This window comes from Fragaria vesca, linkage group LG6, assembly GCF_000184155.1.
Source record: "Fragaria vesca subsp. vesca linkage group LG6, FraVesHawaii_1.0, whole genome shotgun sequence".
Classification (NCBI taxonomy): Eukaryota; Viridiplantae; Streptophyta; class Magnoliopsida; order Rosales; family Rosaceae; genus Fragaria; species Fragaria vesca.
In genome coordinates, this window is record NC_020496.1 from 1,551,485 (window position 1) to 1,577,897 (window position 26,413).

Here is a 26,413-nt window from a genome sequence, read left to right on the forward strand (position 1 = left end):
GTAATCGATCACATTGTATCGCCGGATCGATCTGCACTGCATGAGTTTTCCGACGTCCTCTAATTCGAGTTGGCCGCCTTATTGACCTGCCGGATGATGAAACCCCCATTCCTAGTTCAATATCAAGTTATTTTGCTCAACTTAGCTATTAGCAAAAGAGTAGCCAGGACTACTTTTACCATCATTTGTTGTTAATCGAAGTCCTAATCTTCCTTCCTTTCTTTCTTTTTTTGAGGAAACAAATTGAGCATATGGGATTGTGGGAGGTGAAGTGGAAAGTCGGAACAGATTGCACAGGTGCGTTTCCGACGTACTCAAAGGAAAAAAGGATAGAGAATGAAAAAGATTAAGGAACACAAAGACTGCGACTTGCGTGGCCGCTATGTTTGCCGTTCGAGTGTTTGAAAAAGAGCTCGAACATGCACACCATATAGTTGACACATACAAAGTGTCTCCTCCACACGTCGAAATACAATCCCCCTCTATATTTTAATCGCATCTTTACTATTAGAAAGCCGTGGCTTTGGTGAAGCATTTTTTCAAATTGCCCAAAAAACTAAGGTAGCAAAAAGATCTCAAAGAAATAAAAATAAAAGTACTATGGGCTTGATTGTAAAACGTACACCACTGAAATTCAAATGAGAATAAAAAGGTCGTAGTAATTTTATCTCATTTTTGTTAGAGCACGCAGTTATCTTAAGAAAAGAAAAAAAAAAGATTAACTTTATCTAACGGTAAGATGGAGCAGTTCAAGTATATTTTTTTCAATTTCTAATCCCCGTACAGATGCACACAGATAAGAGGCTAGTCACCCAAAAATTACCGTTGGTGAAATCAAGATGAAACCCTAGAATTTACTCATTGCGCGCAATCTTCACCGTCATACATAGAGTTTAGATACGTGGCAGGCTTGACTCGATGACACGTCCTTTGTCGTCTTGTACAGGAGAGTCTACGACGTTGCAAGCTTCATCACCAATGGTGACGAGGCCCTCATGAAGGTCGACTTCTTCTTTTTCTTCAAGGAATCACAGATTTTTTTTTTTTTTAAACAGTGGATTATTCTCGTATTTTCTTTTATCTTCGAGAAAAATGTAGAAGAAAAAACCCACCATTGTTGCACGTTGTTGGTTTCTACATGCAGTAGTAACAAGATCTCTGCCAGACATTAAGTACAGGGCTGCACATGTAAAGGAAGAAGAGAGAATGGATTCTGATGCAAAAGGATACAACTTTTATAGCAATTATTAGCTGTAGCTAATAATAAAAATGATTCCCATATAGATATTGGGAAAAGATCTGACGGCTTTTCTCAGATAACCAAAAACTTAACCGCTAAGTTTCATCTCTATAAAAAAACCTCCAAAAAAACCAGACCCCAAACACTTCCACACAAATCCATGCCGCCACAAACTCACCAAGGAAGAACAGCCACAACAGGAACAAGACCCCACCAAGTAAAACAGAGCAAGAAGAAAACCATGCGTAACGATGAAGACGATGATCAAGGGGGAGGAGGGATCACATGCGGCGCTGTGACGGTGGAGCTGGATCTGCAGGATTTGCCGGAGGGATGCATAGCCAACGTCATCTCTCTGACGACTCCTCCCGATGCGTGCCGGCTGTCGTCGGTTTCCAGGAGTTTCCGGTCGGCCGCCGAGTCCGACGCCGTTTGGAGCAAGTTCCTGCCGCCGGACATTCCCACTAACCTGTCTCACTCGGGGCCTGATGCCCCCAATTGCCGATCCAAATCCAAGGAGTTGTACCTCGCTCTCTGCCACGATCCGGTGCTCATCGACGAGGGCAAAATGGTAAATTCACTACACCGGGTTGCTACGGTGCCTTACTTTTTTATGAACACTAAAACGTAACATGTTTGGACTTGTGTTTGTGATTGTGTTCGTGTTTGTACTAGCATGATACATTGACATGAATTGTCGAAATGATTTGGTTTATTCATTGATGTGGATTGAAGGGTGTGTACCTTAGCAAATTGATAACATAATGGACATTCTATACATTGTGAATGTGCATATTTGTGCAGCCTTAGATGTGACAATAATGGTGTACGATGATTAGATTAGGTGGGGTCAAGAATTCGATTATTGTTGATGTATATATTCTTGTGTGTCATCATTCATCAAATTGAAATGATCGAATAGGGTTTCAGCTTGTTGCCATTAGCTACATATGCTATATTTGATATGATGGTGACTGTTCTTCACATTGTGCAGAGCTTTTCACTAGACAAATGGAGTGGGAAGAAGTGTTACATGGTAGCTGCAAGAGCCCTTGAGATTGTCTGGGCTGATACTCCTAACTATTGGAAATGGATTTCGATGCCCGATTCGAGGTCTGTAAATTTAGTTTGTTCTTTTGTTTGATTGTTAGTTAGTTGGTTGTTTTGATTCGTACAAATCTAACATTGTTTTTGTAATGTAATCAAGCAATAACAGGTTTGAAGAGGTTGCTGAGCTTGTTGGTGTTTGCTGGCTTGATATCCGTGGCAAAATTGACATACGCTTGCTGTCCCCCTCAACTATGTACAAAGCTTACGTTGTGTTCAAGTCAACTGCAGCGGCTTATGGGTTTGAGTATCAACCTGCGGAGGTTAGCGTAGGTCTGGTTGGAGGAGCAGAACCCACAAAGCAGACTGTGTTTCTTGATGCTGACAGAGGTCGGACTCAGAGCTACCAGATTGTACCAAGGCGTGTTGGTATTTCCAACAGAAGCCGCATTTTGCCACGAGTGTCCCAGCCTAGGGAGATCAATGATAATCAATACCCGAAGGACAGAGCAGACGGGTGGTTGGAGATTGAGCTGGGTGAGTTCTTCTGTGAAGGAGGAGAAGATGGGGAGTTGGAAATGACTTGTTTGGAAACCAAGGGTGGTCAGTGGAAGGGTGGTCTTATTGTTCAAGGCATTGAGGTCAGGCCACAGAGGAAGTCCTAGCTATAGTAGGATTCATCTGCTCGGAGGGTTTGATTCTTTTTTTTTTTTTGGTGTTGATAATTCTGTAAGTTGAGAAAAGGAAAGAAAGGACTCCCTTTACATTGTAATTTGCTGCAATTGAGATTCAATGAATGATGTGCATCACTTTGTTGTGTGAAGAATAAACGATTATAGTGTTGGTTTCTCGGAATATAGTAGTGCTTGTTCCTCAGTATATAATAGTGTTTGGTTTCTACTTTCGACCGACCTCATTTGTCAAGAATCGAGTGTAACTGAACTTTTTAAGCTTGTAAGCTTAGAAGGTGGAAATGGTATAGTGTTGATACTCAATACCTATTTCAAGTTTTGATCCATCTCAATATGTGCCAAAAGTATGGCCCTGTGAAACCACTGTTCCACGTACTGTTTTCCGGATTCGCTATTTCTAACAAGCTCTATGCTTCTATCAGATAGACTCTGATTTTGGAAGTTTGATTTGACAACTATAAGGGTGTGAATCAAAGTGCAATCTTTATTTTGGTTTGTGAGTCAAAGTGCAATAGATGTGAATTCAAGGTGTGATGACGCGAGTTGGAACGTAATCAAGCCGGTATGCAAATTCATTTAGTGTGGTGACGTGAGTCGGACTGCAATCAAACCAATATATAGATTCAATTGGTGTGATGACGTGAGTCGAAATGTAACTACACTCGTATGTAAACTTAATTGATGTGATGAAGTTTTATAAAAAAACAAATTATAACGCTAAAGTATCTTATAAAATGTAACGAAACTTAAGATCTGATATCCCAAACTCAAAAAACATAAGAGTTACATAAGAAAAATTAAAAAATAAAAAACGAGATAATGTCTTTGACATATTAAAATTCATATATTTTTTTTATCAAGGCTAATATTCACATTCTCATGATCACTTTTTTTTTTATTGTATATTTTTTTCGAATATCGAGTAATAGAGTCACTGAGTAAAACCTAAAACTATCAACAAGAAATAAGATAAAAGGTTAAAAAAGAAAAGAAAGACAAAAGGTTTTGTTAGGTTTGGGACTTTGGGTTATCTTCTCGAATTGCAGGACTCCAAGAACAGACAAAGAAGAAGAAGAAGACCTGAACAAGGCGAACATCATCGTCATCAGAACAAGAAGAAGCAGAAACCCACTTAATCTCACACACCAGGTACTTCGTGTCTCCTCTCTCTCTCGCTCTCGCTCTCCCTCTGTCTCGCTCTCTTCATCTTTACTTTAGTTTTGTCTCCACCAAAATGTGAAACACTAAGTTGAATGAAAATCAAAGCACAAAACTTGTTGATTTTTCTTTTGATGCTAATCTCAAAGGAATCGTCTTTTCAATTGAAAAATGAGAAAACCCCATTAAAGTCCTGATTTTTATGCTCTCTGGAGGCGTTGGGATCTCTGGGTTTACTCTCTCAGATCCGTTCTGAGAAACCCAATTGTTGGTTCAATGCAAAATGTCAGATGCTGTGGTTTGAAATTCTTGGGTTTTTGAGGTTCCGGGTTTGGGAGTTGAGGTTGGGAATCGTTATGGAGCATTGGGTTCTGGGTGAATTTAGTTCACCGACTCAAATGGTCATGTTTAGTTTTCTGTGAGCTTTGGCTGTTTCGCAGTCGAGTCTGGTCTTAGTTCTAGCGCCATTTGACCTACATTGTGTTTGATTTGTGATCAATGAGAAGTGATTACTGTTTGAGTACCTAGAAGACATGTTTAAGTCATATTCTTCGGCATCTGGTTAGTCTGCCTAGGATGATGGGTGAGTAACTGCATTGTGACTTAGGAATTTGACGCTGCTGTTTGAGGAAGGAATAAGGTCATTGTGTCTTAACTCTGCCTTTTATGCAGTCAAGTCTGGTCTTAGTTCTAGTGCCATTTGATCTACATTTTATGTGTTCAGTGGGCAATAGATTAAAAGTGATAGCGCTTGGAGTTCCTAGAAGACTGTCTTAAAGTCAAATTGTTCGACTTCTGCAAAATCTTTCGATATTAGGATGATGGGTGAGCAGTTGCATTGTTTGCCGTATATATGGCTGAGGAGTGAGGTGTTTTGTATCTTAGAAATGTTAAAGTTTATCAAGTGTTATAAGTGAAGTCAAGGAGTGAGTTGTTCTTCTATCCTGAAACTATTGATTTTTCGCTTAAAAGTCCATGTAAACTGCTGATTGGGTTTTTTCTTTGGTGTTACAGGTGAGGTTAATCCTCAGAAGATATCATTCATTCATCATCTAAGGAAGAGTATACACTGTGAATCGCAAATGTTAATTGAATCAACAGAAGTACCCTTCCCCTGTAGCTAGTTATTAGATAGTACTGGTATGGTTTTTTGAATGTTCTCCTTTTTCTTCTTTTCTCTTTTTTTGTTATTCATGTGCGCATCATCATATGCATGTGTACACATAGAAATACTATTCCCTTGTTGTTCTATCTTCTCATTGCTGTATCTCTTTCTAACAGGAGGTGTCATGTCGTGCAGTGTTTACAACACAACCCTGGATACAAGTTTTAATGTGTGTCAGGATGAGGGGTTAGAATCCTGTGATACTTCTGCTCTTTCTGCTGATATCTACATGGAAGATCATGCTTTAGTTCCTGTGCCCGATGATTCTCTCACCTTGACGGAATGTGCATTAGCTATTGGGCAAGAATTTCCTGATGTTGAAACTTGCCGAAGAGCATTGAAGGATGTTGCTATTGCAATGCATTTTGATCTTCGTATCGTCAAATCAGATCGAAGCCGGTTTATAGCCAAGTGCTCCAAAGAAGGCTGTCCATGGCGTGTCCATGTAGCAAAATGTCCTGGAGTTCCCACCTTTACAATAAGAACCTTGCAGGGTGAGCATACATGTGAAGGAGTCCGCCACCTTCATCATCAGCAAGCATCAGTAGGTTGGGTTGCTAGGTCCGTGGAAGCTCGAGTTCGGGATAATCCACGGTATAAACCAAAAGAGATCCTGCAAGATATCCGTGATCAGCATGGGGTTGCTGTTTCTTACATGCAAGCATGGCGTGGCAAGGAGCGTAGCATGGCAGCACTTCATGGAACTCTTGAAGAAGGGTATCGCCTTCTTCCTGCATACTGTGACCAAATAAGGAAACACAATCCAGGAAGCATTGCTTCAGTTTTTACCACTGGACAAGACAATTGCTTCCAGCGGCTCTTTGTTTCCTACCGTGCATCAATTTATGGGTTTATACATGCTTGTCGACCACTTTTAGAACTTGACAAAGCACATCTTAAGGGCAAATACCTGGGTACATTGCTCTGTGCTGCATCTGTTGATGCTGATGATGCATTATTTCCACTGGCAATAGCTATTGTTGATGTTGAAAGTGATGAGAATTGGATGTGGTTTATGTCGGAGTTACGGAAGCTTCTTGGAGTAAACACTGACAACATGCCTAGACTTACTATACTCTCTGAAAGACAAAGGGGCATTGTGGAAGCCGTGGAAACTCATTTCCCAAATGCCTTTCATGGTTTTTGTCTGCGCTATGTAAGCGAAAATTTTCGTGATACATTTAAGAACACAAAGTTGGTGAATATCTTCTGGAATGCTGTTTATGCTCTCACTGCAGTTGAATTTGAGAGCAAGATTGCAGAGATGATGGATATCTCGCAAGACGTAATACCATGGTTTCAACACTTCCCTCCTCAGCTTTGGGCTGTAGCATACTTTGAAGGTGTGCGATATGGTCATTTTACCCTCGGGGTTACAGAGCTGCTGTATAATTGGGCCCTTGAATGCCATGAGCTCCCTATTGTGCAAATGATGGAGCATATTCGTCATCAGTTGTCATCGTGGTTTAATGAGCGCAGGGAAATGGGCATGAGGTTGACATCAATTCTAGTACCTTCTGCTGAGAAGCGTGTTCTAGAGGCAGTTGCTGATGCTCGCTGCTATCAAGTGCTTCGCGCAAATGAAGTTGAATTTGAAATTGTATCTACTGAACGGACAAATATTGTGGATATAAGAACTCGAGTGTGCTCCTGTCGTCGTTGGCATATATATGGTTTACCTTGTGCACATGCTGCTGCTGCACTTATTTCCTGTGGACACACTGTCGCTTTATTTGCTGAGCCTTGCTTCACAGTAGCAAGTTACAGAGATACCTATTTACAGATGATTCATCCTATTCCAGATAAGAGCTTATGGAATGAACCCACTGAAGGGACAGAGGGTGGGAGTGCAAAAGTTGATATCATGATTCGTCCGCCCAAGACCAGGCGTCCCCCTGGCAGACCGAAAAAGAAGATCCTTCGTGTAGAGAACTTCAAGCGTCCAAAGAGAGTTGTTCAATGTGGTCGGTGCCATATGTTAGGACATTCTCAAAAGAAATGCACCTTGCCAATATGACCTTAATTAGCTCGTTAGATCTCCTTTTATTTTTTAGCCTCCGTTGTTTCTGACTCACTTTCCTATCATTGCTCTAAGATGCAATAGAGTCAGTTGGATGTTTGTAATATTAATGTATGTTTTAATTTAGTAGTTTCTCTAAATGGGAAATAAGGATTCAGTCCTTTCGGCACAGTTCTGTCTATATGCCATGTGCACGTAGTGGCAGCATCTTTGTGTTTTCTGGCTTTTTAACCTAAGCATAAGGTGTTATATGTGTATCTGAAGTGCTATATGATTTTGTTATATGATCTATAATGTGTATCTCTTGTTAGATCATTTCCCTTATTATTGTCCATTTGTCCCCAGGCCTCTCTTGGTTTTGTCAGTCAATGGAGATATCCTTTGGTGCATCTATATCGATATCTGCTGGTGTTTCCAAAATTAAGGTAAGTATTAAGAAACTGTTGCACTTTGTGACATTATTGGATGATTCATGATTCAGAATGCGACTCAGATGCTCAATCAACTGATGCAAGACTGTTTGTTCAGTTTTGCTAATATTACATCACAATAGATGGTGCTTTTGTGGAGGATTGTACTCCTGTGAGTTCTTGTTTCCTAACATTCTTTCACTGTTGTCATCCAAGTAGTTTTCTTGTACATTGCTATTTGCTTCATCACAACAGTTCTAAATACTACAATATGTTTCGAGTACCCTACCCTATCGGTTCAGCTTCCTGTACCAATTCATAAATTAATTCTTTTCACTATTGAGTTGTATTTCTTACAACTCAATATCAATCCAGTTAACAAAAGATGGTGTTTCAATTGGGGATTCTGGGTTGTTAAAATATCATTATATTCAGTTGCCATGAATGCATTAGTGTACAGGCACGAAACAAAAAGAAAGGATAAAGGAAATCTGGGAAACAAAGAGAAGACAAAAACCAACTAGGTTAACTGACTAGTCTCAAATCTCAATCAAAACATTTCAATTGCTCATAGTTTTACACCAAAAAAGCTCTAAAGTTTGTCTCCCTTTGCCATTCATTTTTTTTTTCGAAAATTCTTCTACGCACCGAGGAGCAAGTGAACCGATAAACTAATATGCAATATTTTGATCCGGTTATCCATGTCACATCAAAGGTACTCTTATTATGGACGCTTAATTTGATCGGATCAAAAATAAAAATGAAAGAAATGAATATAAGGTCTCTAGTCTTCATTAGATCTTCGTATATATATCGATTTGAGGACTTACATATTAATAATGCAAGTGTATTTTATTGTGTAAAATCCGCTCTATTGTATTTTTCCATATTTCTAACTACGTAGACACTTCCTCCGCGGGGCGCGGTCTTAAACGACGTCGTGTTGCATAACCGATTAAATACATTGGAGCCCTAAAATCGGCCGTCTTTACCAAATTCCCAAAATCAAAAACGGAAGCTTTTCAGATTTTCCGATGACGAAGAAGAAGACTCGAGACTTGCCGAACCTGACAGAGTGCCATTGCTGCCACCTCAGAGTCGACCTCGCCAAATCCAAATCCAACAAGCTCCACCTTCTCTACAGCGAGTGGCGGATCGTCCTACTCTGCAAGAAATGCCTCTCGCGCGTGGAATCCACCGAGCTCTGCTCCTACTGCTTCCGCCACTCCTCCTCCGGCGACTGCTTCTCCTGCCGCCAGTGCAAGCGCCGCGTCCATCGGGATTGCGATTCCGAGTACCGGAGCTCCGCGGTGTGGTCCGGCTCGTCGTCGGTGGCCGCCGCCGAGGAGGTCTCCGTCTGCGGCGATTGCTGGGTTTCGGAGTCGCTGGCGAGGTGGAGGAGGAGCAGGAACAGTAGCGGCGGCGCTGGGAGGAAGAATCGGGCGGATTTGGGGGTTGGGAGAGCTAGGGTTTCTGATGATGAGAGGAAATGTGATTCGGATTCGGTTGTGGTGTGTGATTATTCATCTACAGAGGAGGTGAGGTGTTTGCGGCTCGATGCTGTTGAAGAAGAGGAAGAAGAAGAAGAAGAAGAAGAAGCAGAGGAGAATGTGGATGATGATGATGGGCAGTTGAAGGAAGGACAGGGGAGCTGCTCGAATGGCGTTGAATCGGAGTCGCCGCTGTGTTCTAAAGTGGACTGCAATTGTGTCGCAAGGGCGAAAGGCGAAAATGGCGATGCCAAGCTTGATCCGTACTATTTCAAGTACAGGAGGAGGCGCATTGATCACGAGGTGTTGACATACAAGAGGAGAAGCATGTGTAAGAGTTTGAGAAATTTTGAGTGCCCTCTGTTGACGTATAAGAGGAGAGGAAGTGTTGATGCTCGGTTTATGTTTACGTATAAGAGGAGGAGGAACTTTGATCAATCTATGTTGACGTATAGCAGGAGGAGACCGGAGATCCTTTACGCAAGTTCAAAGATACAGCTTGAGGGTCAGTGCTGAATCCTGAGAGTTCAGAGGTAGGATAGAACCTCTTCCTTTGCTGAATTTTGCGCTTTTTTATGATAGTCATATGCTTCCAATTGGCTTGTTCTTGAATGCTTAGTGACACTGCTAGATGAATATCACAATCCATATACCATCTTGTGTTTCCAGGCCAGAGTTCAATGTGATTATCTTTCCTGCATTTTGGTTCGTAATGATGAATATAACAATGGCTTGCATTACAAGTTTAAAGATAAGCTATTCCATTGTGGTGATATGTCAACACAAAATGCATGCTAGGTGAAGGAAAAGTTTAGTTCCATAGCTGGAAGAAACAATCTCTTGTCAGTAGTGGGGAAACTATTCGTAGTTAAATCTAAGATTTCTAGACTAGGTTTGCAACCTTTTGTCCCAGTTACGCAAAGGAATTAGTTGGACAGTGTAAAACGAGAAGGAGTACCATTAATCGCTATAAGTTAATATATCAGAGCACAAGCACCAATGCTCTCACAATGTTAGTTTATAGGAGTAGGAGAACCAAAATTATCCATTCTTGCCGAATAACTAGCCTTGAGGGTCTCTCCTGATTTGTGATAGTTCTTTTGTTTTGGATTTTACATTTCATATTCTTGAATGCTTAGTGACACTGTATGATTCATTGATACTTCATGTAGTTGTAGTTTCATATATCATGTCGTGTGCTCAGATAAGAACTTGCAATGTTTTTTTGTTTGTTTTTATTTGGGTTGTAATGGTTATGATCAAATTTCTCAAGATTGAGAAGTTAACAATAGGTATAATATCAATATTGATACATGCCTGCTGTTCCACTAGAATACTACAATCTTTATTAAATAGTAGGGATAGTAACTTCAATTAAAGATAAAATTCTAGACTACGTTAAAGATCTTCTCTTGGCATGATTCCAAATGTATTGGTTGGACTGTAGAAAATGCAACACTCTTATTAAGTTCAGATAGGATTTTTCATTTTTTCCCTGCAATTGTTGGACATTTTAGTAATCAGACTTTGCATTGGACATTAGAAGGTAGTCTGAGTAAAGGACTATGCGTTCCTTCATATGATTATGATCCAATGACAAGCAGTGAACCGAAGCAAGGAAACAGGGGACTCGCCAAATCTCTCAAAGTCTGGCTTGCCAAAGCCAAGAACAAGCTGCACTCTGCGAGTGGTTCAGCATCATTTTCTGCAGAAATGCGTGGCTCATGTTGAGTTCATGGAGCCATGCTCCTACTGCTTCATGGAGCTATGCTCCTACTGCCATGGAAGTTTCTGTTTGCACCGATTACTGGGTTCCTTTATCCCTGACCGGGTGGAGAGGGGTTGTTAGAAGTAGGAGCAATAGTAACAGGTTTGATTAGGAACTGAGGAAGTTTAGGGTATTGGCAGTGGAAATCAAAAAGCATAATGCCTCAATCTATCATCTCAAGCACAGGAGAAGGAGCACTGTCCATCACTGTCAACATACAAGATGAGGCGTAGTATTCGTCGCTGTTAGAGTTTGAGCACCAGTGTTGATTGCCATATGTTGACATGCTGTTCTTTGTTAACATATAAGAGAAGTCTGAAGATCCTCTACTCTTGTTCAAGATTAAGATTGACCGAAGGTAGCAGCATCTCTAACTTTGATGAAATGTTATTTGGAGATGGAGACTGACTTGATCCTCATCCCCTCCCAAACAGTGAGATTGATCTTCAGCCTCTTGGGATTCCCCTATTATTTATGAATGCATTAAATCGTAGTTAATATATTCAATGGAAATTAAATTTCATCGGCCTCAAAAGAAACCTTGGAAGACTGAAAGTTGAAAATACATTGCAGTTGATTGCAGATCTCATCTTCCCACACGTATTCGTTATCATTGTGATTAGTCTAGTATATAAATCCACATTCCACCACACAACTCCAACATTCCACCACACAACTCAACATCAGAGAGTAGCAGGAGAATGAGTGCTACTGACCCAAAAGAAGAAGCGAGAACGGACGATGAAGTCTATCACATTCCCACACTGGCACAGGAAATTTCTCCTCCGAAAGAAGATCCTACTATTCTTCTCCGAGTGCAGAGTCAACAACATCCTCACATTTCCTACATGACCAGTCCTAGTATGCTTCTCACTCATGTTTTACGAGATTACTGTAGACGCACAGGTCTGATCTTCGAAACAGTACGCTTTCCAGCCCGGTGCAGGAGAGTGATACTCCGGAACGTTTTGCGATGGAGGATGGCGATGCCGTCTACGCGTTTATTGATCAACTGGGTGGTGGACTGGTGGCAATGTATGTTCTTGATTTGGAGGAATAAGTAACTTTGCAACCTGTTATCATTTGTTCAAGCTGCAGACTAGCCTAGCAGTACTTCTCTTTGTTATCCTTATTTTATATATGGAACAAAAACCAGCTCTCTGAATCTCTGATCCATCGTGCATGCATGTTTGATTGTTCTTTGGAAATGGCATAACTATTTTGGTTCAGAATCAATATTAGGGGAATATCTGTTTCTAGCTTGATCTCCACCTATAATTTTGTTTCCTTTTCTAATTTTCTCTGTATGGTAGTATATCAAGAATAGTGGATAAAATACATATATTTAGGGTTTTGATTGACTGTTTGAAATGGCAGCTGTAACCGAAATAAATTATTTTAGGAGCAAATCAAGTATCACTACACTGTGTGAACGCAAAAAGAGAAAAATAATCTTGGAAAAGATTTGATGGGGAATGACTTAATCATGGATTAATACTTGATTACAGCAGAATTTGATTTTTTTTGGTATGTCATAGGGGGCTGTCAAATGGATCAGGTTCCAATTGCTAGATCATCAAATTTCAAATTTCCAATTTTAACTCGATCATGGTCAAATTCTGCAATCTGTGGCTATTTCCTTGAAGGTGAGTCCACATTTTTCTGTAAGTTCTTTGTTGCATCTCCATTGCTTTGCTATGTTTATGTATATATATACACCTCGGGCTATATACCTCATTATCCTACTTCTTCTGTAATTTGATTTGTTTCTCAGACTAACGAGTTCTTGTGATCTAGTGTGTTTGTAACTAGATAATGGGTTTAGGCTCCTGTGGTCTTTATGTCTCTTTTGGAAAGAAAAAGGACATAGCAGGTCCTGATGAGCATATGAGTCCCGATCCTCAGGAAAATGTTTCTGATGAGTTTCAGTCTTGTCCTTCTTATTCAAATACTATTAGGTGGTGTTCTAAATCCCCAAGTGACGGAAATCTGGTCACTGTGGAGTTTGGTCACAGAAGAAGTTTATCACAAGGGGGGAACATACATAAACCCCCTCGAAATATTTTGATCCCAGGGAGGTCATCTGGTGCAACCGAAGCTGTAAACCTGGCAAGTCTAGCTGACAGAGATTCGGTCACCAAGTACAAGTTTTGTCACCAGAGAAGTTTTTCACAAGGTAACTGTTATGAAACCCCTGGAAATAATTTAGTCCCGAACAGGTCATCTGATGCAAATCAAGCTGTGAAGCATGGTTTAAGTTCTAGCGCAGGTCATTATTATGGCCATGGAAACATCATTAAGGGGTTTAATAGCATAACACAACTTCAAAGCCCTGGAAGTGTGGAAGAGATCAACAATATGGCCAATTTGAAATATAGAAAGGGATACTTTAAGGAGGCAGTACCCTTGTATGATAAGGCCATTGCGTTGTGCCCTCAGAATGCTATTTACCATACCAATAAGGCTGCAGCATTGATCAGCCTTGGTAGATTCACTGAATCTGTGGAAGAGTGCCTAAAGGCAATCAAATGTGATCCATCATGCTCTCGTGCCCATTATAGGCTTGGAACTCTTTTTACTAGGTATTCTTTATGACTGTAAATTTTTGAAATTAATTTCCTTACTTCTTATCATAGATTTGTTATAAGATTTGGCCTTTTATGCAGGTTTGGTCAAGTTGATGATGCAAGATGGCATTTCATGTTATCTGATAAGAATATTGGCTCAGAAACTATGCAGCGTCTATCACGTATTGAAGCTCATTATGTAAATACTAACAAGGCCAGGAAGGTTAAAGACTGGGGTGGCGTTTTGAGAGAAAGCACTTTATGTATTGAAGCTGGAGTAGATGCATCAAACCAGGTGATTTGAAAATACTCAAGTTTTTTTTTGGATTGAAACATGTAACTTGGTTTATATTTACTTGTATGATTATTCTATGCTTTCTTGTGGCAGTTGGTTGCTTTAAAAGCTGAGGCTCTATTTAAGCTTCAAAGGGTAGAGGAAGCTTTTGAACTAGTAAATGCTGCAAGTCATTCGGAAGAAAGTAGAGTCACAAAACCTCGCAAGGGTACAGCATGCTTGCTGATCATTGAAACCAAGCTCCATTTGTATCTCGGAAGGTATGCAATTGCATTTTCTTCATTAGATTAAGGTTCTTATTTAGTCCTAATATAAGACTCTAAATTTTAGATTGTCACATAATATATGGCCAATTACATCCCACCCCTGTTCTGGGGTTATTTTCAGTTTACCCTTTTTCCTTCTCCTTTAAAGACATTGCATTCTTATCAGACCTCTGTCACTTTGATCACTTAAACATTTTCATTACACTCTTGTAACCCGAGCTTCTTGAATTAATAGCCTATTAAATTGACTTAGTATGAAGTTGTTGTTCACTACTGTAACAGTAGTATGTTCTGAAAATGTTGAAAAACTAGGATGTTATGACATGAAAGTAATCTTGAGAAAAGCAATCACTGTTGAAGTAAAATGAAATTAGCCCTAAAGATTGTGATAGAAGCTAGAAATACAGAAAATGCTGAGCAACCTAATTCAAATACATAATGTGCTAATTCACGAATCTTAATCATTCAAAAGCACCGAAAATGAATTTATCAAATGTTTCCTGATTAGTTGCTTTATGTATGTAGGATATTCTACTTGGTTATGTCATCTCATCCCTAGAAATTACAATGTCGCTAAAGTTTTAATTGTGTATCAGATTTGAGAAGGGAGTTAAGTCTGCAGAAAAAGCTGTGGACATGGATTCAACCGGGAAGTCTCTAAAGTGGCTGAAGAAAGCTAGGGGTGCTGCAGAAGCCAGGAAATGTGGAAATGACTACTACAAGGATAAAAAATACTTGGAGGCATGCACAATGTTTGGCCAGGGTCTGCAGTATGTTCCTACAAACAATGTCTTACTTTGTGATCGAGCTGCTTGCAGGTCTAAGCTTGGACAGTGGAAAATGGCCATTGACGATTGCAATGCAGCTTTAAGAGAACGACCTAATTTCCACAAAGCTCTTCTATGGCGTGCTCACTCTTATGCTAGGGTATGGTCCTTATAAAGCACACATTTCCTCTTTTCTTTAGGTTTCTTTTTGCTTGATCAATTAATTAACACGCCACCACGTTTTACACTTTTACTGGACCAGCTTAGGAGATGGAAGGATTCTTTAAAGGACTATTCTGCCTTGAGCAAGGAGTTTCCAGGAGATGAATTTATTGCCAGCTCTCTTGATCAAGTAAAAAAGGAATTGAAGGCTCGAGCTCATGGTAGATTCTCAAGCCTTGAGCCAATAATGGAAACATATATCTATTAGTCAAAATTTCCAGCTTATTGTTCCGTTCTTAAGCTTGAGCATTTGCAAAACATAGATTAGGATATAACTTTATAGATCAGTTCATCGATGGGGAGTACCACTTCGATATTGTTTGGAGTACTACAAAATTGGCCAACGGCCATGTCTGAATTGAAAAACTGCCCAAGGTGGTTAGTGTTCGTCTTTTGTGTTCAACTCTTTGATACTTCAGTGCCTACTACTTCAGGAATTGCTGGAATATCCAAAATCCTTGTACCAAAATATTCCTTTGTTTGAACTATTCATTCTCTAGGATCAATGCACATAATAGAAAGATGATGTTAGTAATATAGCATTTGGCTCATAGCTCTTGTTTTGACACTCATTTGACAGCTCATCGATTTTGCATGGAACATTTTTAATGAATTACTTGGTCTTGTTTATGATCAAGTATTGCCTTTCATCTCAATTAAGTACTTGGCTTAAGTAATCAATCATTTAGTTAACAGTGACTGACTTGCTAGCTAGCTATAATATTGCCAATTGTCTTTCTTGTTTTGGCCAAGTTGATGATATCAATGTTTACACTGATGCCGGCCTCTGTTCGTGGCTTCTTATATGTTTTAAAAATCTACAAATACTGTTATTCATCGTCATTTCCTTAATAAGGTCACTAACATTCAGATGTTTATATAGCAGAAGATAGAAGCCTATCATGAAACCCAAGTAAAGCTCTGGTTGCTAATTAAAGAAGCAATGAGGACTAACAATGGGGTTCCACTTCCTTGCATTTTCTCTATTCTTGCATGTTGTCTGTTAACTCTCCATGTCAACATGGCTTTGGCAGAGAGATCCACTTATATTGTCCACATGGATAAGTCTCTGATGCCCAAATCCTTCACTAGCCATCATCATTGGTACTCCTCCATTGTTGATTCCTTCAAAACTGATCTTCACACCTCGTCAGATCCCCACAGACTCACGCCATCCCTTCTGTACACCTATGATAATGCCTTTCATGGTTTCTCAGCAGTTCTGTCCACAGATGAATTGGAGACTTTAGGAAAGTCTCCAGCTTTTGTTTCGGCTTACAAGGACAAAACTGTCACAGTTGACACAACCCATACCACTACATTCCTCTCCCTCAACCCTTCCACTGGTTTGTTACCTGCTTCGAATTATGGTGAAGACATCATTGTTGGTGTCATTGATACTGGGATCTGGCCGGAGAGCGATAGCTTCAGAGATGATGGTCTGACCAAGAACATTCCAGCTAAGTGGAAAGGCAAATGTGAGGTTGGACAAGAGTTCAATACCTCTCTGTGTAACAACAAATTGATAGGAGCAAGATACTTTAACAAGGGTGTAAGGGCTGCAAATCCTGGTGTCACACTTAGCATGAACTCTGCTAGAGACACTCAAGGCCATGGGACTCATACATCATCAACAGCTGCAGGGAACTTTGTTGATGGGGCATCATATTTTGGTTATGCTAAAGGAACAGCTAGAGGTGTAGCACCGCGTTCCAGGGTTGCCATGTACAAGGTCCTTTGGGACGAGGGTAGATATGCCTCTGATGTTCTAGCAGGCATGGACCAAGCCATTGATGATGGTGTGGATGTTATCTCAATCTCCCTAGGCTTTGATGCCACGCCATTGTACGAGGATCCTGTGGCAATAGCATCCTTTGCAGCCATGGAGAGGAATGTGGTGGTCTCATCTTCAGCCGGAAATGAAGGAACATCAGGCCTTGGGATGCTGCACAATGGCATCCCTTGGGCCGTAACTGTTGCATCAGGCACCATAGACCGCTCATTTGGTGGATCATTAAGTCTTGGTAATGGTTTAACCATTCCTGGATTTACCTTGTTCCCGGCAAATGCCCTTATAGAAAAGCTTCCACTGGTTTACAACAAGACGTTATCGTCTTGCAACGACACAGAACTATTGTATGCTGGCCCCAGTGCAGTCCTCATATGTGATGACATTTCAGATATCAGTGGTCAAATGTCTCATCTTGTTGCTGCAGAGGTGCTTGGAGCTATTTTTATTACAAACGATCCTACGATTATTGAGTTAGGAAGTGTTAGAACTCCTAGTGTTGTGGTAAGTCCAGATGATGCACCAGCTCTTATCAAATATGCAAAAAGAGAAGACGCTACTGTCAGCATAACTTTCCAACAAACATTTGTTGGGACAAAGCCTGCACCAGCTGCTGCATTTTACACTTCAAGAGGTCCTTCATCAAGTTATCCGGGTATCTTGAAGCCGGACATAATGGCACCGGGGTCATTAGTTTTGGCTGCTTGGCCTCCGAATGTAGCAGCTGGCATTATTGGTGGAAATGTGCTGTTACCAAGTGACTTTAATATGATATCCGGAACATCCATGGCTTGCCCTCATGCTTCAGGCGTCGTTGCTCTATTGAAAGGTGCACACCCGGAATGGAGTGCAGCTGCCATTAGGTCTGCTTTGGTCACCACAGCAAATCCATTAGACAACACTAGGAATCCGATTCGTGACAATGGTGACAATTTCAACTTTGCTTCACCTCTAGCTATGGGAGCAGGCCAGATTGATCCTAATAGAGCACTTGAACCCGGTTTGATATATGATGCAACCATACAAGACTATGTCAACCTCTTGTGCTCCACCAACTTTACCCGGAAGCAAATCTTAGCCATTACTAGATCACATGAGTACGATTGTTCCAAGGCGTCTTCTGATCTGAACTATCCATCCTTCATCGCTTTGTATGGTCAACATCATGCAAAGAAATTAAGGGTTCAAAAGTTTCAGAGGACAGTAACAAATGTGGGAGATGGTGCCGCTAAGTACAAGGTTTTTGTAACAGCTCCAAACGGTTCTACGGTAATAGTGTCACCAGAGATATTGAACTTTGCAAATATATACGAAAAGCAAAGTTACACTGTTACTATAAAGTACAAGGGGGACAAACAGAAGAAGGTTTCTTTTGGTGAACTTGTTTGGGTTGAAGAAAATGGAAAATACAAAGTGAGGAGCCCCATTGTAGTGTCACCTGATCTTGTTTGAGTTTAAGGTAATAAACGTCTTGTAAACCTTGACAATGGAATATTTCAAATAAGAGAAATCTAAACAGTATATGTGGAGCTAGAAAAGAGAGTTTAATTTATGCAAATTAAAATTTTATGGAGCTCCTTGACATATGCATAGTTTTTGCAGATGTTTCAAGACATACCAATTCTGGAGCATATTTCTCACCATCCTGCAGTAAACAAATTCAAAGGTTGAATTCCTTCAATAACTGTATCAATTTATCAAACATAATACCCATCTTCAAAACACTCCACGTTTCAACAAATATATTTGCACATTATGCCTTTACATCTTAAACCCTAAACCCTAAACCCTTTTACATCTTATGCCTTCTGAGTTCTGACTATACTTGCATGAGAGAAAATGAACATCGATAGGATGGTGAAGACAGAAGAGCGAAACATCAAGGTAAACCAATTTTTCAGTTTGGCTTGTACAAACGAATCCTGCAGCTAAAACCATCATAAACAGAACCAGTTTGACATATAACAAATTAAGCGAAATGTTCATGAATCATTTGACAGATAACAAATTTAGCTCAAGTGCCAGGACATTCTACTTTATTTTAAGCTTTAACATTAAGGAAACTCGCATATGTACTTCAAGAAGATTGAAATGTGAAAAACTATCTGTCATTCAGGTATAAACAGTCCACAAATTACTAAGCAGAGGGTTTTAATTGCCTTAGTAACTGGGTAGAAGCATTACCTGCAATGATAAAATCAGTGAGCAAATAAAATAAGGTTGCTGCGAGATCTAGTTATTAGTTTGCAGTATAATCCAAGAAGAAAGTCGATAGTTCAATTCATTACTATTTGTTTTAGAAAATAGGTATTGACTATATCATGATGGGACCAAACTATATAGTCTAATTTTCTTGTTTACTACGTTTATGATACTAAATACATAGATGCCGGCTTCTGACTACTTCTTAGGCTTGTATGTTACAATATTATAGCCATATTCAGGGCCATATATCTATCTATATAGCTACCAAGTGAAGCTTTCATGAAACCTAAGTAAAGGCTCTGGTTGAAAAAGAAACAATGGGGTATTACTCTGGGGTTCTTCTTCCTTGCATTTCCTATGTTGTTCTTTCGCTTTTTCTAGTAGCTTTGCATGTAAATGTTGCTATGGCAGAGAGGTCTACTTTTATTGTCCACATGGACAAGTCTCTCATGCCCAAGTCCTTTACTAGCCATCAGCGTTGGTATTCTTAGGGTTTAGGGTTTAGGCTCTTCAAGTCTCTCTGCCCTTGATCTCGAACTGGAGCAAGTTCGGATCACTTGATCATGAACTTGAAAAGCTCAGATACCTTTGTTCTTGTGTCTAATGCCTTTATATAGGCATAGCTCATCATGCATTTCTCTTTGTGCACGTACCATGCATGGAAGCAAAGTCAAGCTTCCTCCTTGTTTCACGCTCTATGTTGGCATGCTAACTAATGCATACTTCCATCAACATTCAACAAATGCTGCACCACCCTAGCTACACATATAGCGAGCCTTCCTTTTACATTTATTGGGTCACCAAAGTAATAATTCTTCTTGCTTTCCTCATGTGTAATCCAACACATGGTTTCTCACCTCCACTAAGGAGGGACCAACCCAACAATTATGTCGTTCTCTTGTGTTCTACAAATTTTACCTGTAGGAATCCTAGATTGATGCAAGTCATGTAGTATTGACTTAACATACAACTCCAAACCTATAAACATCTTGATTTAGTGGAGGGAAGAACCACAATAGGTTTCATTACTTTGTGCTACATTTTCTGTTTCTTTCAGTTAGGTGGTAAGAGTCATTGAGTCTAGACAAAAGGATTTCCATTTCTAGTTTAAAATTTTAGGTCTGGTTTTTATCTATGAGATGTATTATTGCTGGAATACTTTTTCATTGAACTCTTTGATAATAGTATTACTGCATTAGTATTACTTCTGTTGATAAGCTTGTACTAACCTAAATATAAACCTTGATCGGTCTTCAACTAGTACAAATATATTTTTTGAAAGGAAACTAGTACAATTATTGATAGCCAAATATAGTTATGAAAACAAATGGGACCTAAGTAATTTTCATTCTCATTTTTAAAATTTTTTTTCCATAGTCTCAGAACTCATATTCTCTAGCCCTTTTATATCAAGGATGTCATAATGCATATGCATGCCCAAGCAAAGCTCTAGTTGCAAAAGAAACATGGGGATCAATTGTGGTGTTCCTCTTCCTTACATTCTCTATGTTCTCCAGACTTTTCTGTTAGCTCTCCATTTCAACACTTCTTTGGCAGAGAGATCCACTTATATTGTCCACATGGACAAGTCTCTGATGCCCAAGTTTTTCACTAGCCATCAACATTGGTATTCCTCCATTGTTGATTCCTTCAAAACTGAAACTCAAACAGATAGCCACAGCTTCTCACCATCCATTTTATACACCTATGACAATGCATTCCATGGTTTTTCTGCAGTTCTTTCTATAGATGAACTCGAGACCCTAAAAAAGTCCCCCGGTTTTGTTTCAGCTTACAATGACAAAACTTTCACACTTGACACAACCCATACCAGTGACTTCCTCTCCCTCAACCCTTCTGCCGGCCTTTTGCCGGCCTCGAATCATGAAGAAGACATCGTCATTGGTGTCATTGATACCGGTGTCTGGCCAGAAAGCGAGAGCTTCAAAGACGATGGAGTCATGACCAAAGACATTCCGGCTAGGTGGAAGGGAACATGTGAGGTTGGACAAGAGTTCAATGCCTCTTTGTGTAACAAAAAGTTGATTGGAGCTAGATACTTTAACAAGGGAATTATGGCTGCAAACCCCGGCGTCACACTTAGCATGAACTCTGCTAGGGACAGTGAAGGCCATGGGACTCATACATCCTCCACCGCTGCAGGGAACTTTGTCAATGGCGCATCTTATTTTGGCTACGCTAATGGAACAGCCAGAGGTGTCGCACCACGCTCAAGGGTTGCAATGTACAAGGTCATTTGGGATGAGGGGCGTTACGCGTCTGATGTTCTAGCTGGTATAGACCAAGCTATTGCTGACGGTGTGGATGTAATTTCCTTGTCCATGGGGTTTGATGGAACGCCACTCTATGAAGATCCTATAGCAATAGCATCTTTTGCAGCCATGGAGAAGAATGTGGTGGTTTCAACTTCAGCCGGAAACGATGGCCCTGGCCTTGGATGGTTGCACAATGGTATTCCTTGGGTCTTGACTGTTGCAGCTGGCACTATAGACCGCTCCTTTGGCGGAATACTAACTCTTGGGAATGGTTTAACCATTACTGGGTCTAGCTTGTTACTAGAAAATGCCATAGTAGAAAAGGTTCCACTGGTGTACAACAAGACCTTCTCAGTTTGCAACTCGACAAAGGTACTATCAAATGCCCCAGAGGGAGTCATCATCTTATGTGACGAGAGTGATGATATTCGATTTCAGATATCTCAGTTCATTGGAATACATGTGCTTGGGGCTATTTTTATTGGCAAAGATCCTGAAATATTTGATGAAGGAGGTGTGACATTTCCTCTCGTGGTGGTAAGTCCGGATGATGCATCAGCACTAATCAAGTATGCTACAAGTAGCGATGAACCTTCTGTGACCATGAAATTCCAACAAACATTTCTTGGCACCAAGCCTGCACCGGCTGTGGCATCTTACACTTCAAGAGGACCTTCACCAGCTTATCCAGGAATCATGAAGCCGGACATAATGGCACCGGGGTCATTAGTTTTGGCTGCATGGCCTCCGAAGGTTGCAGCAGCCCGAGTTGGGTCGGATGTGATCTTTTCAAGTGACTACAATATGATATCTGGCACATCCATGGCTTGCCCTCATGCCTCAGGCGTAGCTGCTCTATTGAAAGGTGCACACCCCGAATGGAGTGCAGCTGCAATTAGGTCTGCCATGGTGACCACAGCCAACCCACTGGATAACACTCTGAATCCAATTCGTGACAATGGTGATCATAACTTCAACCCTGCTTCACCTTTGGCAATGGGAGCAGGTCAGGTGGATCCTAATCGAGCACTTGAACCAGGCTTAATATACGATGCAACCCCTCAAGACTATGTCAATCTCTTGTGCTCCACAAATTTTACCGCTAAGCAAATCTTAGCCATCACTAGATCACCTGCCTATGATTGTTTCAATCCATCTTCTGATCTGAACTATCCCTCCTTCATTGCTTTGTATGATCGTCGTCATGACACAAAGAAGCTAAAGGTCCAAAAATTTCAGAGGACAGTAACAAATGTGGGACATGGTGCAGCTACGTACAAGGCTTCGGTGATAGCTCCACAGGGTTCTAAAGTGACAGTGTCACCGGATACATTGTTCTTTTCAGAGAAATATGAGAAGCAAAGCTACACTCTTACAATAAGTTACAAGGGGAAAAAGAAAGGAAATGTGTCATTTGGTGAAATTGTTTGGGCGGTAGTAGATTTAAAGTACATGGTCAGGAGCCCCATTGTAGTGTCTCCTCTTGTTTCAGTGTCTTAAGTGAGTGGTGTTGTCCATGAAACTCAGAGGTTCAGACCATCATAAATAAGATATTAGCATTATAACATATGTTTATCATAACCTCTTGTATTTCTTATATCTTAATGAAATAAATTGATTACTTTGTTATGCAAGTACGAGTAGAATGGAAGAACTGAATTGAATTCGTGAGTCTTGCTTATTAGCTTCTTTGATGTTCATCAACTTGGACCAACTTTATACATTGTTAGGTTTTGTTAATCTTCCCATACTGTTAGATACTGCATCCTTTACAGACTTATCATGTGAAATGACAAAGACTTGATGATGATGATGATGATATGTAACAAATTTCTCCAAGAAGGAAAGTAATAGGTTGTGAAAGTTTTTGATGAGCACATGCAAGAAGCTAGCTGGCTAGGTGCTAAGTTTTTTTTTTTTTGGAATTAATGAAATGGGTAGACCCTTTATAGGAGCCCAAACAGACCAAATTACAATTAAACTAAGATAAATTACCACTAAGCTCAATCCACATGGAAATGGTAAAAGAGAGTAACCCTAAAAAAAAGTTTACATCAAACCCTAAACTATTAGCACAGCCGCCGCCGCCGCCTTGACGAACCCTAGCTGCAGCCGGCGATGCCGCTGCTACTGCCGCTAGTGACCAAGAGGTCGTGAGATATGCCAAAATGAAAGGAAGATGACCGATAATTTGCTGCCAAGAAAATCTAACAACACAAATCCTGTCAAAACCAAAGGAAATGGAGATGAAAGAGAAGGTGTAAGTTTTTCAATTACAAAACAAAGCTTATTCCATTTTGGCCTCTATCCTTCTTCTGCAATCGGCCCCATTACTTACTTAGAATCAAAATGGTGTGTGAAAGCAAGGCAGATAAGCTTAATTAGTCCTTTTTTTTTCCTCTGATACCACAATCCTTAGTTGGTAAGGCTCTGTATATCTGGTCTTTTGCTGAATACCTACATACCGATTCGGCGATTCCCCATCACTGAATAATGAAAATGCTATGTAATAGCTAGGAAAAAGGATTCCATTTCCTATATTTTTAAGTATATAACACTTTATTTAGGTGTGATTATGTGCGGACATAATCAAATTATTGTCTACACATGTCACCATGTGCAATTTAGGCAGTACAATATGATACAATGCAGTGACTTTAGTGGCCAAAGAGCAAGTGATAGGAACCCGGCCTTCAACTCAATTAGAGTCTAAATTTAGATAATGAACAAAAATTAGAGTCTAAATGACTAAAGCTAGCTTAGCTGGCATGGATTAATTGAATTATTTACAACAAGGTTACGTACATGTGAAGCTGAGCCAATTAGGATTCATTTTTGATCAAAATGTTCCATACATCAATCCTTGCTATATGAATATGAGCGTCACAAAATGCATGGTTCCTCTCGGTTCGTCAAATTAAGGTACTTATTGGGAGCTGGGGCTATACTAATATCCAACGACACACTGAATTGTATGAACTGGGAGGTGTTCTTTGTGCTTGCGTTGTGATTAGCCCAAAAGATATATATGCACAATTGTATGTGAATGTGATCAAATATGTGAACAGTAATCCGTACCCTCTGGTAAGCGTGAAGTTTCAAGCAACCATTCTTGGAACAAATCAATCCTGCTACAACTGCATGCGGCCTTTTGTATTGTTCAAGAGACCATTCAATTATCCTACTTGGATTCCAAATGAAATAGTTGTGGCCAAACCGGGAGTAGTTTCGTTCCAAAACGTACCGTCCAATTCGAGATCACGGTTTCACGGTTGCAATTTGCAGCTTGCTTCTCTTCTAAGGCTAAGGCATTGGATCCGGCCGGGTTTGATTTGTGAAATTGCATGTGCCTCCCTGACTGTGCCAGAAAATATTACAGTAGCCCGCCCAAAATGGGAAGACAGTAGCTCATGAAAACCAAAGCTGAAACAGGTTAACATTGAAATGGAAAAGCAAATTTGAATGCAGCTGATTTTCGATACCCTCTTGGCCTCTTCTTGTATTGTCATTTACTGGCAGAGATAATAGTGAAAACAACCTCTTCTTGTATTGTCATTTACTGGCAGAGATAAGTGGTAGTGAAAACAACTGTAACCATATCCTCCACAACCCAAAAGAACTGTACTATTGCTTGTTAGTCCCTCCCTTTCTCTTATTTTGAATTTGCAACAGGCATTGATATCGATCAAGCTTGAATGTGATTAAAACCTAGTCAATATTTAAACATGTTTCTAAAGTATGCATTACAGTTTCAATCAGTTCATGCTCATCGATCTTGTTCAAAGAAAACTTCTCATATCAACTTAGGTTGCCCATAAAAGATTACTGGAATGTATGTTATTGTCGAACCCGAATTATGTTCCGAATTTCTAACTAAGATTTGAGATTTCAGTGGAGTGTGTTATATAGAGATCGGAGATTTCATGGTAAACCAGTTAAGATGCCTTGCCTGTGATATTTTCTGGGAACCAAGAACTTGATATAAACAATAACTAGAAGTCGTTCCATTTCATGGATGTGTAAGGGTAAGAAGTAAAAACATAATTCAACACTGAAAACACTGAAAGTTGAAAGATTTTAATTCATAGCTCTTTAGCACCCTAACTTCATCCATTAGCTACCATATTGTTCCAAAATAGCTCCCATTTCCACTCACACTAATCATTACATCAGACTCTTAAATGGACCAAGCTAGCTAGCTTAAAGCCTTAAACACACATACTTAATTAACGCAATCTAATAAAACCCCAAATTAAGCCTCTTCTTATCCCTCTCAAGCATCACATCCACACCTGAATCTCATCGCCCCGACGGCGACTATGTAAAGATAATAGACCCCAGACGCGTGCCAACCACAAGCGAAACCAGGCGAGCGCAGACGAAGAGGGGCGGCATAGTGACAATGGCGACGAGCAAGTAGACTAGGTAACAAACGGAGAAGATAGCGGTGATGAAGAAGTGGCCATCAGGGCAGTCACAAATATCGTGGTAGTAGACCCTCATACGAAGAGTATTGATTGCGGCGGTGGCTGAGTAGCTGCCCTCAAAGAGAAGCATCATCCGACTGTCCAAGAGTGAGGAGCTATTAATCTTTGAGAGATAATCCTCACCAGGAAGAGTCATGTGACAAAATGAGAGGCAGAATATAAGCATCAGAAACCGAGGACTCGAAAAGAACTGGATCATGGTTACAGACTGAGGTAAGGAGAGAGATGAGAGAGGAAATTTTGATCCAAATTAAGGAGGCGACGTTTGGGGGTTTTGTAGCAATAATGTGATATTTATACCGGACAAACTAGCTAGGGTTAATAGAAAACAGACGCCCCACTAATAAATCGACACCTGAGCTGCTTCTCAATCCCAAAATTGTCTTAATTATCGTCATAATTAGTAAGGATAAGATGTTTCATGCAGAGATCGATAGTACGTTTAGAACATTACTATTGAATTGATCAGTGGAGATCGTTATGATGAGCATCAATAGCCTTGCGGAGAAAGATCTCATAAATCAAATCAAGAATTAACATATGCGGCCG

The 26,413-nt window shown here is 40.2% G+C and overlaps 4 protein-coding genes across 5 annotated transcripts; all 4 read left to right on the plus strand.

Moving 5' to 3' along the window:
* The first annotated feature begins 1,305 nt into the window (after window positions 1-1,305).
* Window positions 1,306-3,093, plus strand: LOC101303818 (putative F-box protein PP2-B12-like). The gene is made up of 3 exons (XM_004302079.1): window positions 1,306-1,811; window positions 2,235-2,353; window positions 2,457-3,093. The coding sequence occupies exons 1-3, from the start codon at window positions 1,401-1,403 to the stop codon at window positions 2,950-2,952; spliced, it is 1,026 nt and encodes a 341-aa protein (XP_004302127.1). The 5' UTR covers window positions 1,306-1,400; the 3' UTR covers window positions 2,953-3,093.
* A 944-nt stretch (window positions 3,094-4,037) lies between these two features.
* Window positions 4,038-7,611, plus strand: LOC101304104. 2 transcript variants are annotated; one of them, XM_004302081.1, is made up of 3 exons: window positions 4,038-4,128; window positions 5,152-5,277; window positions 5,438-7,611. In XM_004302081.1, exon 3 carries the CDS (start codon window positions 5,532-5,534, stop codon window positions 7,317-7,319), a length of 1,788 nt encoding a protein of 595 aa, XP_004302129.1. In that variant the 5' UTR covers window positions 4,038-4,128; window positions 5,152-5,277; window positions 5,438-5,531; the 3' UTR covers window positions 7,320-7,611. The 2 variants fall into 2 exon arrangements, with proteins under 2 accessions (XP_004302129.1, XP_004302128.1); XM_004302080.1 differs by lacking the exon at window positions 4,038-4,128 and having other exon boundaries at window positions 5,244-5,277; window positions 5,419-7,611.
* Window positions 7,612-13,141: 5,530 nt separating this feature from the next.
* Window positions 13,142-15,665, plus strand: LOC101304590 (TPR repeat-containing thioredoxin TTL4-like). Its single transcript, XM_004302082.1, has 6 exons — window positions 13,142-13,166; window positions 13,238-13,572; window positions 13,657-13,852; window positions 13,946-14,112; window positions 14,715-15,045; window positions 15,148-15,665. Exons 2-6 carry the CDS (start codon window positions 13,349-13,351, stop codon window positions 15,313-15,315), a joined length of 1,086 nt encoding a protein of 361 aa, XP_004302130.1. The 5' UTR covers window positions 13,142-13,166; window positions 13,238-13,348; the 3' UTR covers window positions 15,316-15,665.
* Window positions 15,666-16,050: 385 nt separating this feature from the next.
* LOC101302380 (subtilisin-like protease-like) lies at window positions 16,051-22,877 on the plus strand. The gene is made up of 3 exons (XM_004304750.1): window positions 16,051-18,342; window positions 20,619-21,648; window positions 22,405-22,877. The coding sequence occupies exons 1-3, from the start codon at window positions 16,051-16,053 to the stop codon at window positions 22,875-22,877; spliced, it is 3,795 nt and encodes a 1,264-aa protein (XP_004304798.1).
* The last annotated feature ends 3,536 nt before the right edge of the window (window positions 22,878-26,413 follow it).

Bases quoted from the DNA above. Each gene is read 5' to 3' on its own strand.
- LOC101303818 (XM_004302079.1), top strand. From the start codon at position 1,401: ATGCCGCCACAAACTCACCAAGGAAGAACAGCCACAACAGGAACAAGA. The intron at 1,812-2,234 runs GTAAATTCACTA...CACATTGTGCAG, and splicing joins TCATCGACGAGGGCAAAATG to AGCTTTTCACTAGACAAATG. The intron at 2,354-2,456 runs GTCTGTAAATTT...AAGCAATAACAG, and splicing joins ATTTCGATGCCCGATTCGAG to GTTTGAAGAGGTTGCTGAGC.
- LOC101304104 (XM_004302080.1), top strand. From the start codon at position 5,427: ATGTCGTGCAGTGTTTACAACACAACCCTGGATACAAGTTTTAATGTG.
- LOC101304590 (XM_004302082.1), top strand. From the start codon at position 13,349: ATGGCCAATTTGAAATATAGAAAGGGATACTTTAAGGAGGCAGTACCC. The intron at 13,853-13,945 runs GTGATTTGAAAA...TTCTTGTGGCAG, and splicing joins GAGTAGATGCATCAAACCAG to TTGGTTGCTTTAAAAGCTGA. The intron at 15,046-15,147 runs GTATGGTCCTTA...TTACTGGACCAG, and splicing joins GTGCTCACTCTTATGCTAGG to CTTAGGAGATGGAAGGATTC.
- LOC101302380 (XM_004304750.1), top strand. From the start codon at position 16,051: ATGAGGACTAACAATGGGGTTCCACTTCCTTGCATTTTCTCTATTCTT. The intron at 18,343-20,618 runs GTTTGAGTTTAA...TATGTTCTCCAG, and splicing joins TTGTAGTGTCACCTGATCTT to ACTTTTCTGTTAGCTCTCCA. The intron at 21,649-22,404 runs GTTTAACCATTA...ATCCTAATCGAG, and splicing joins AATACTAACTCTTGGGAATG to CACTTGAACCAGGCTTAATA.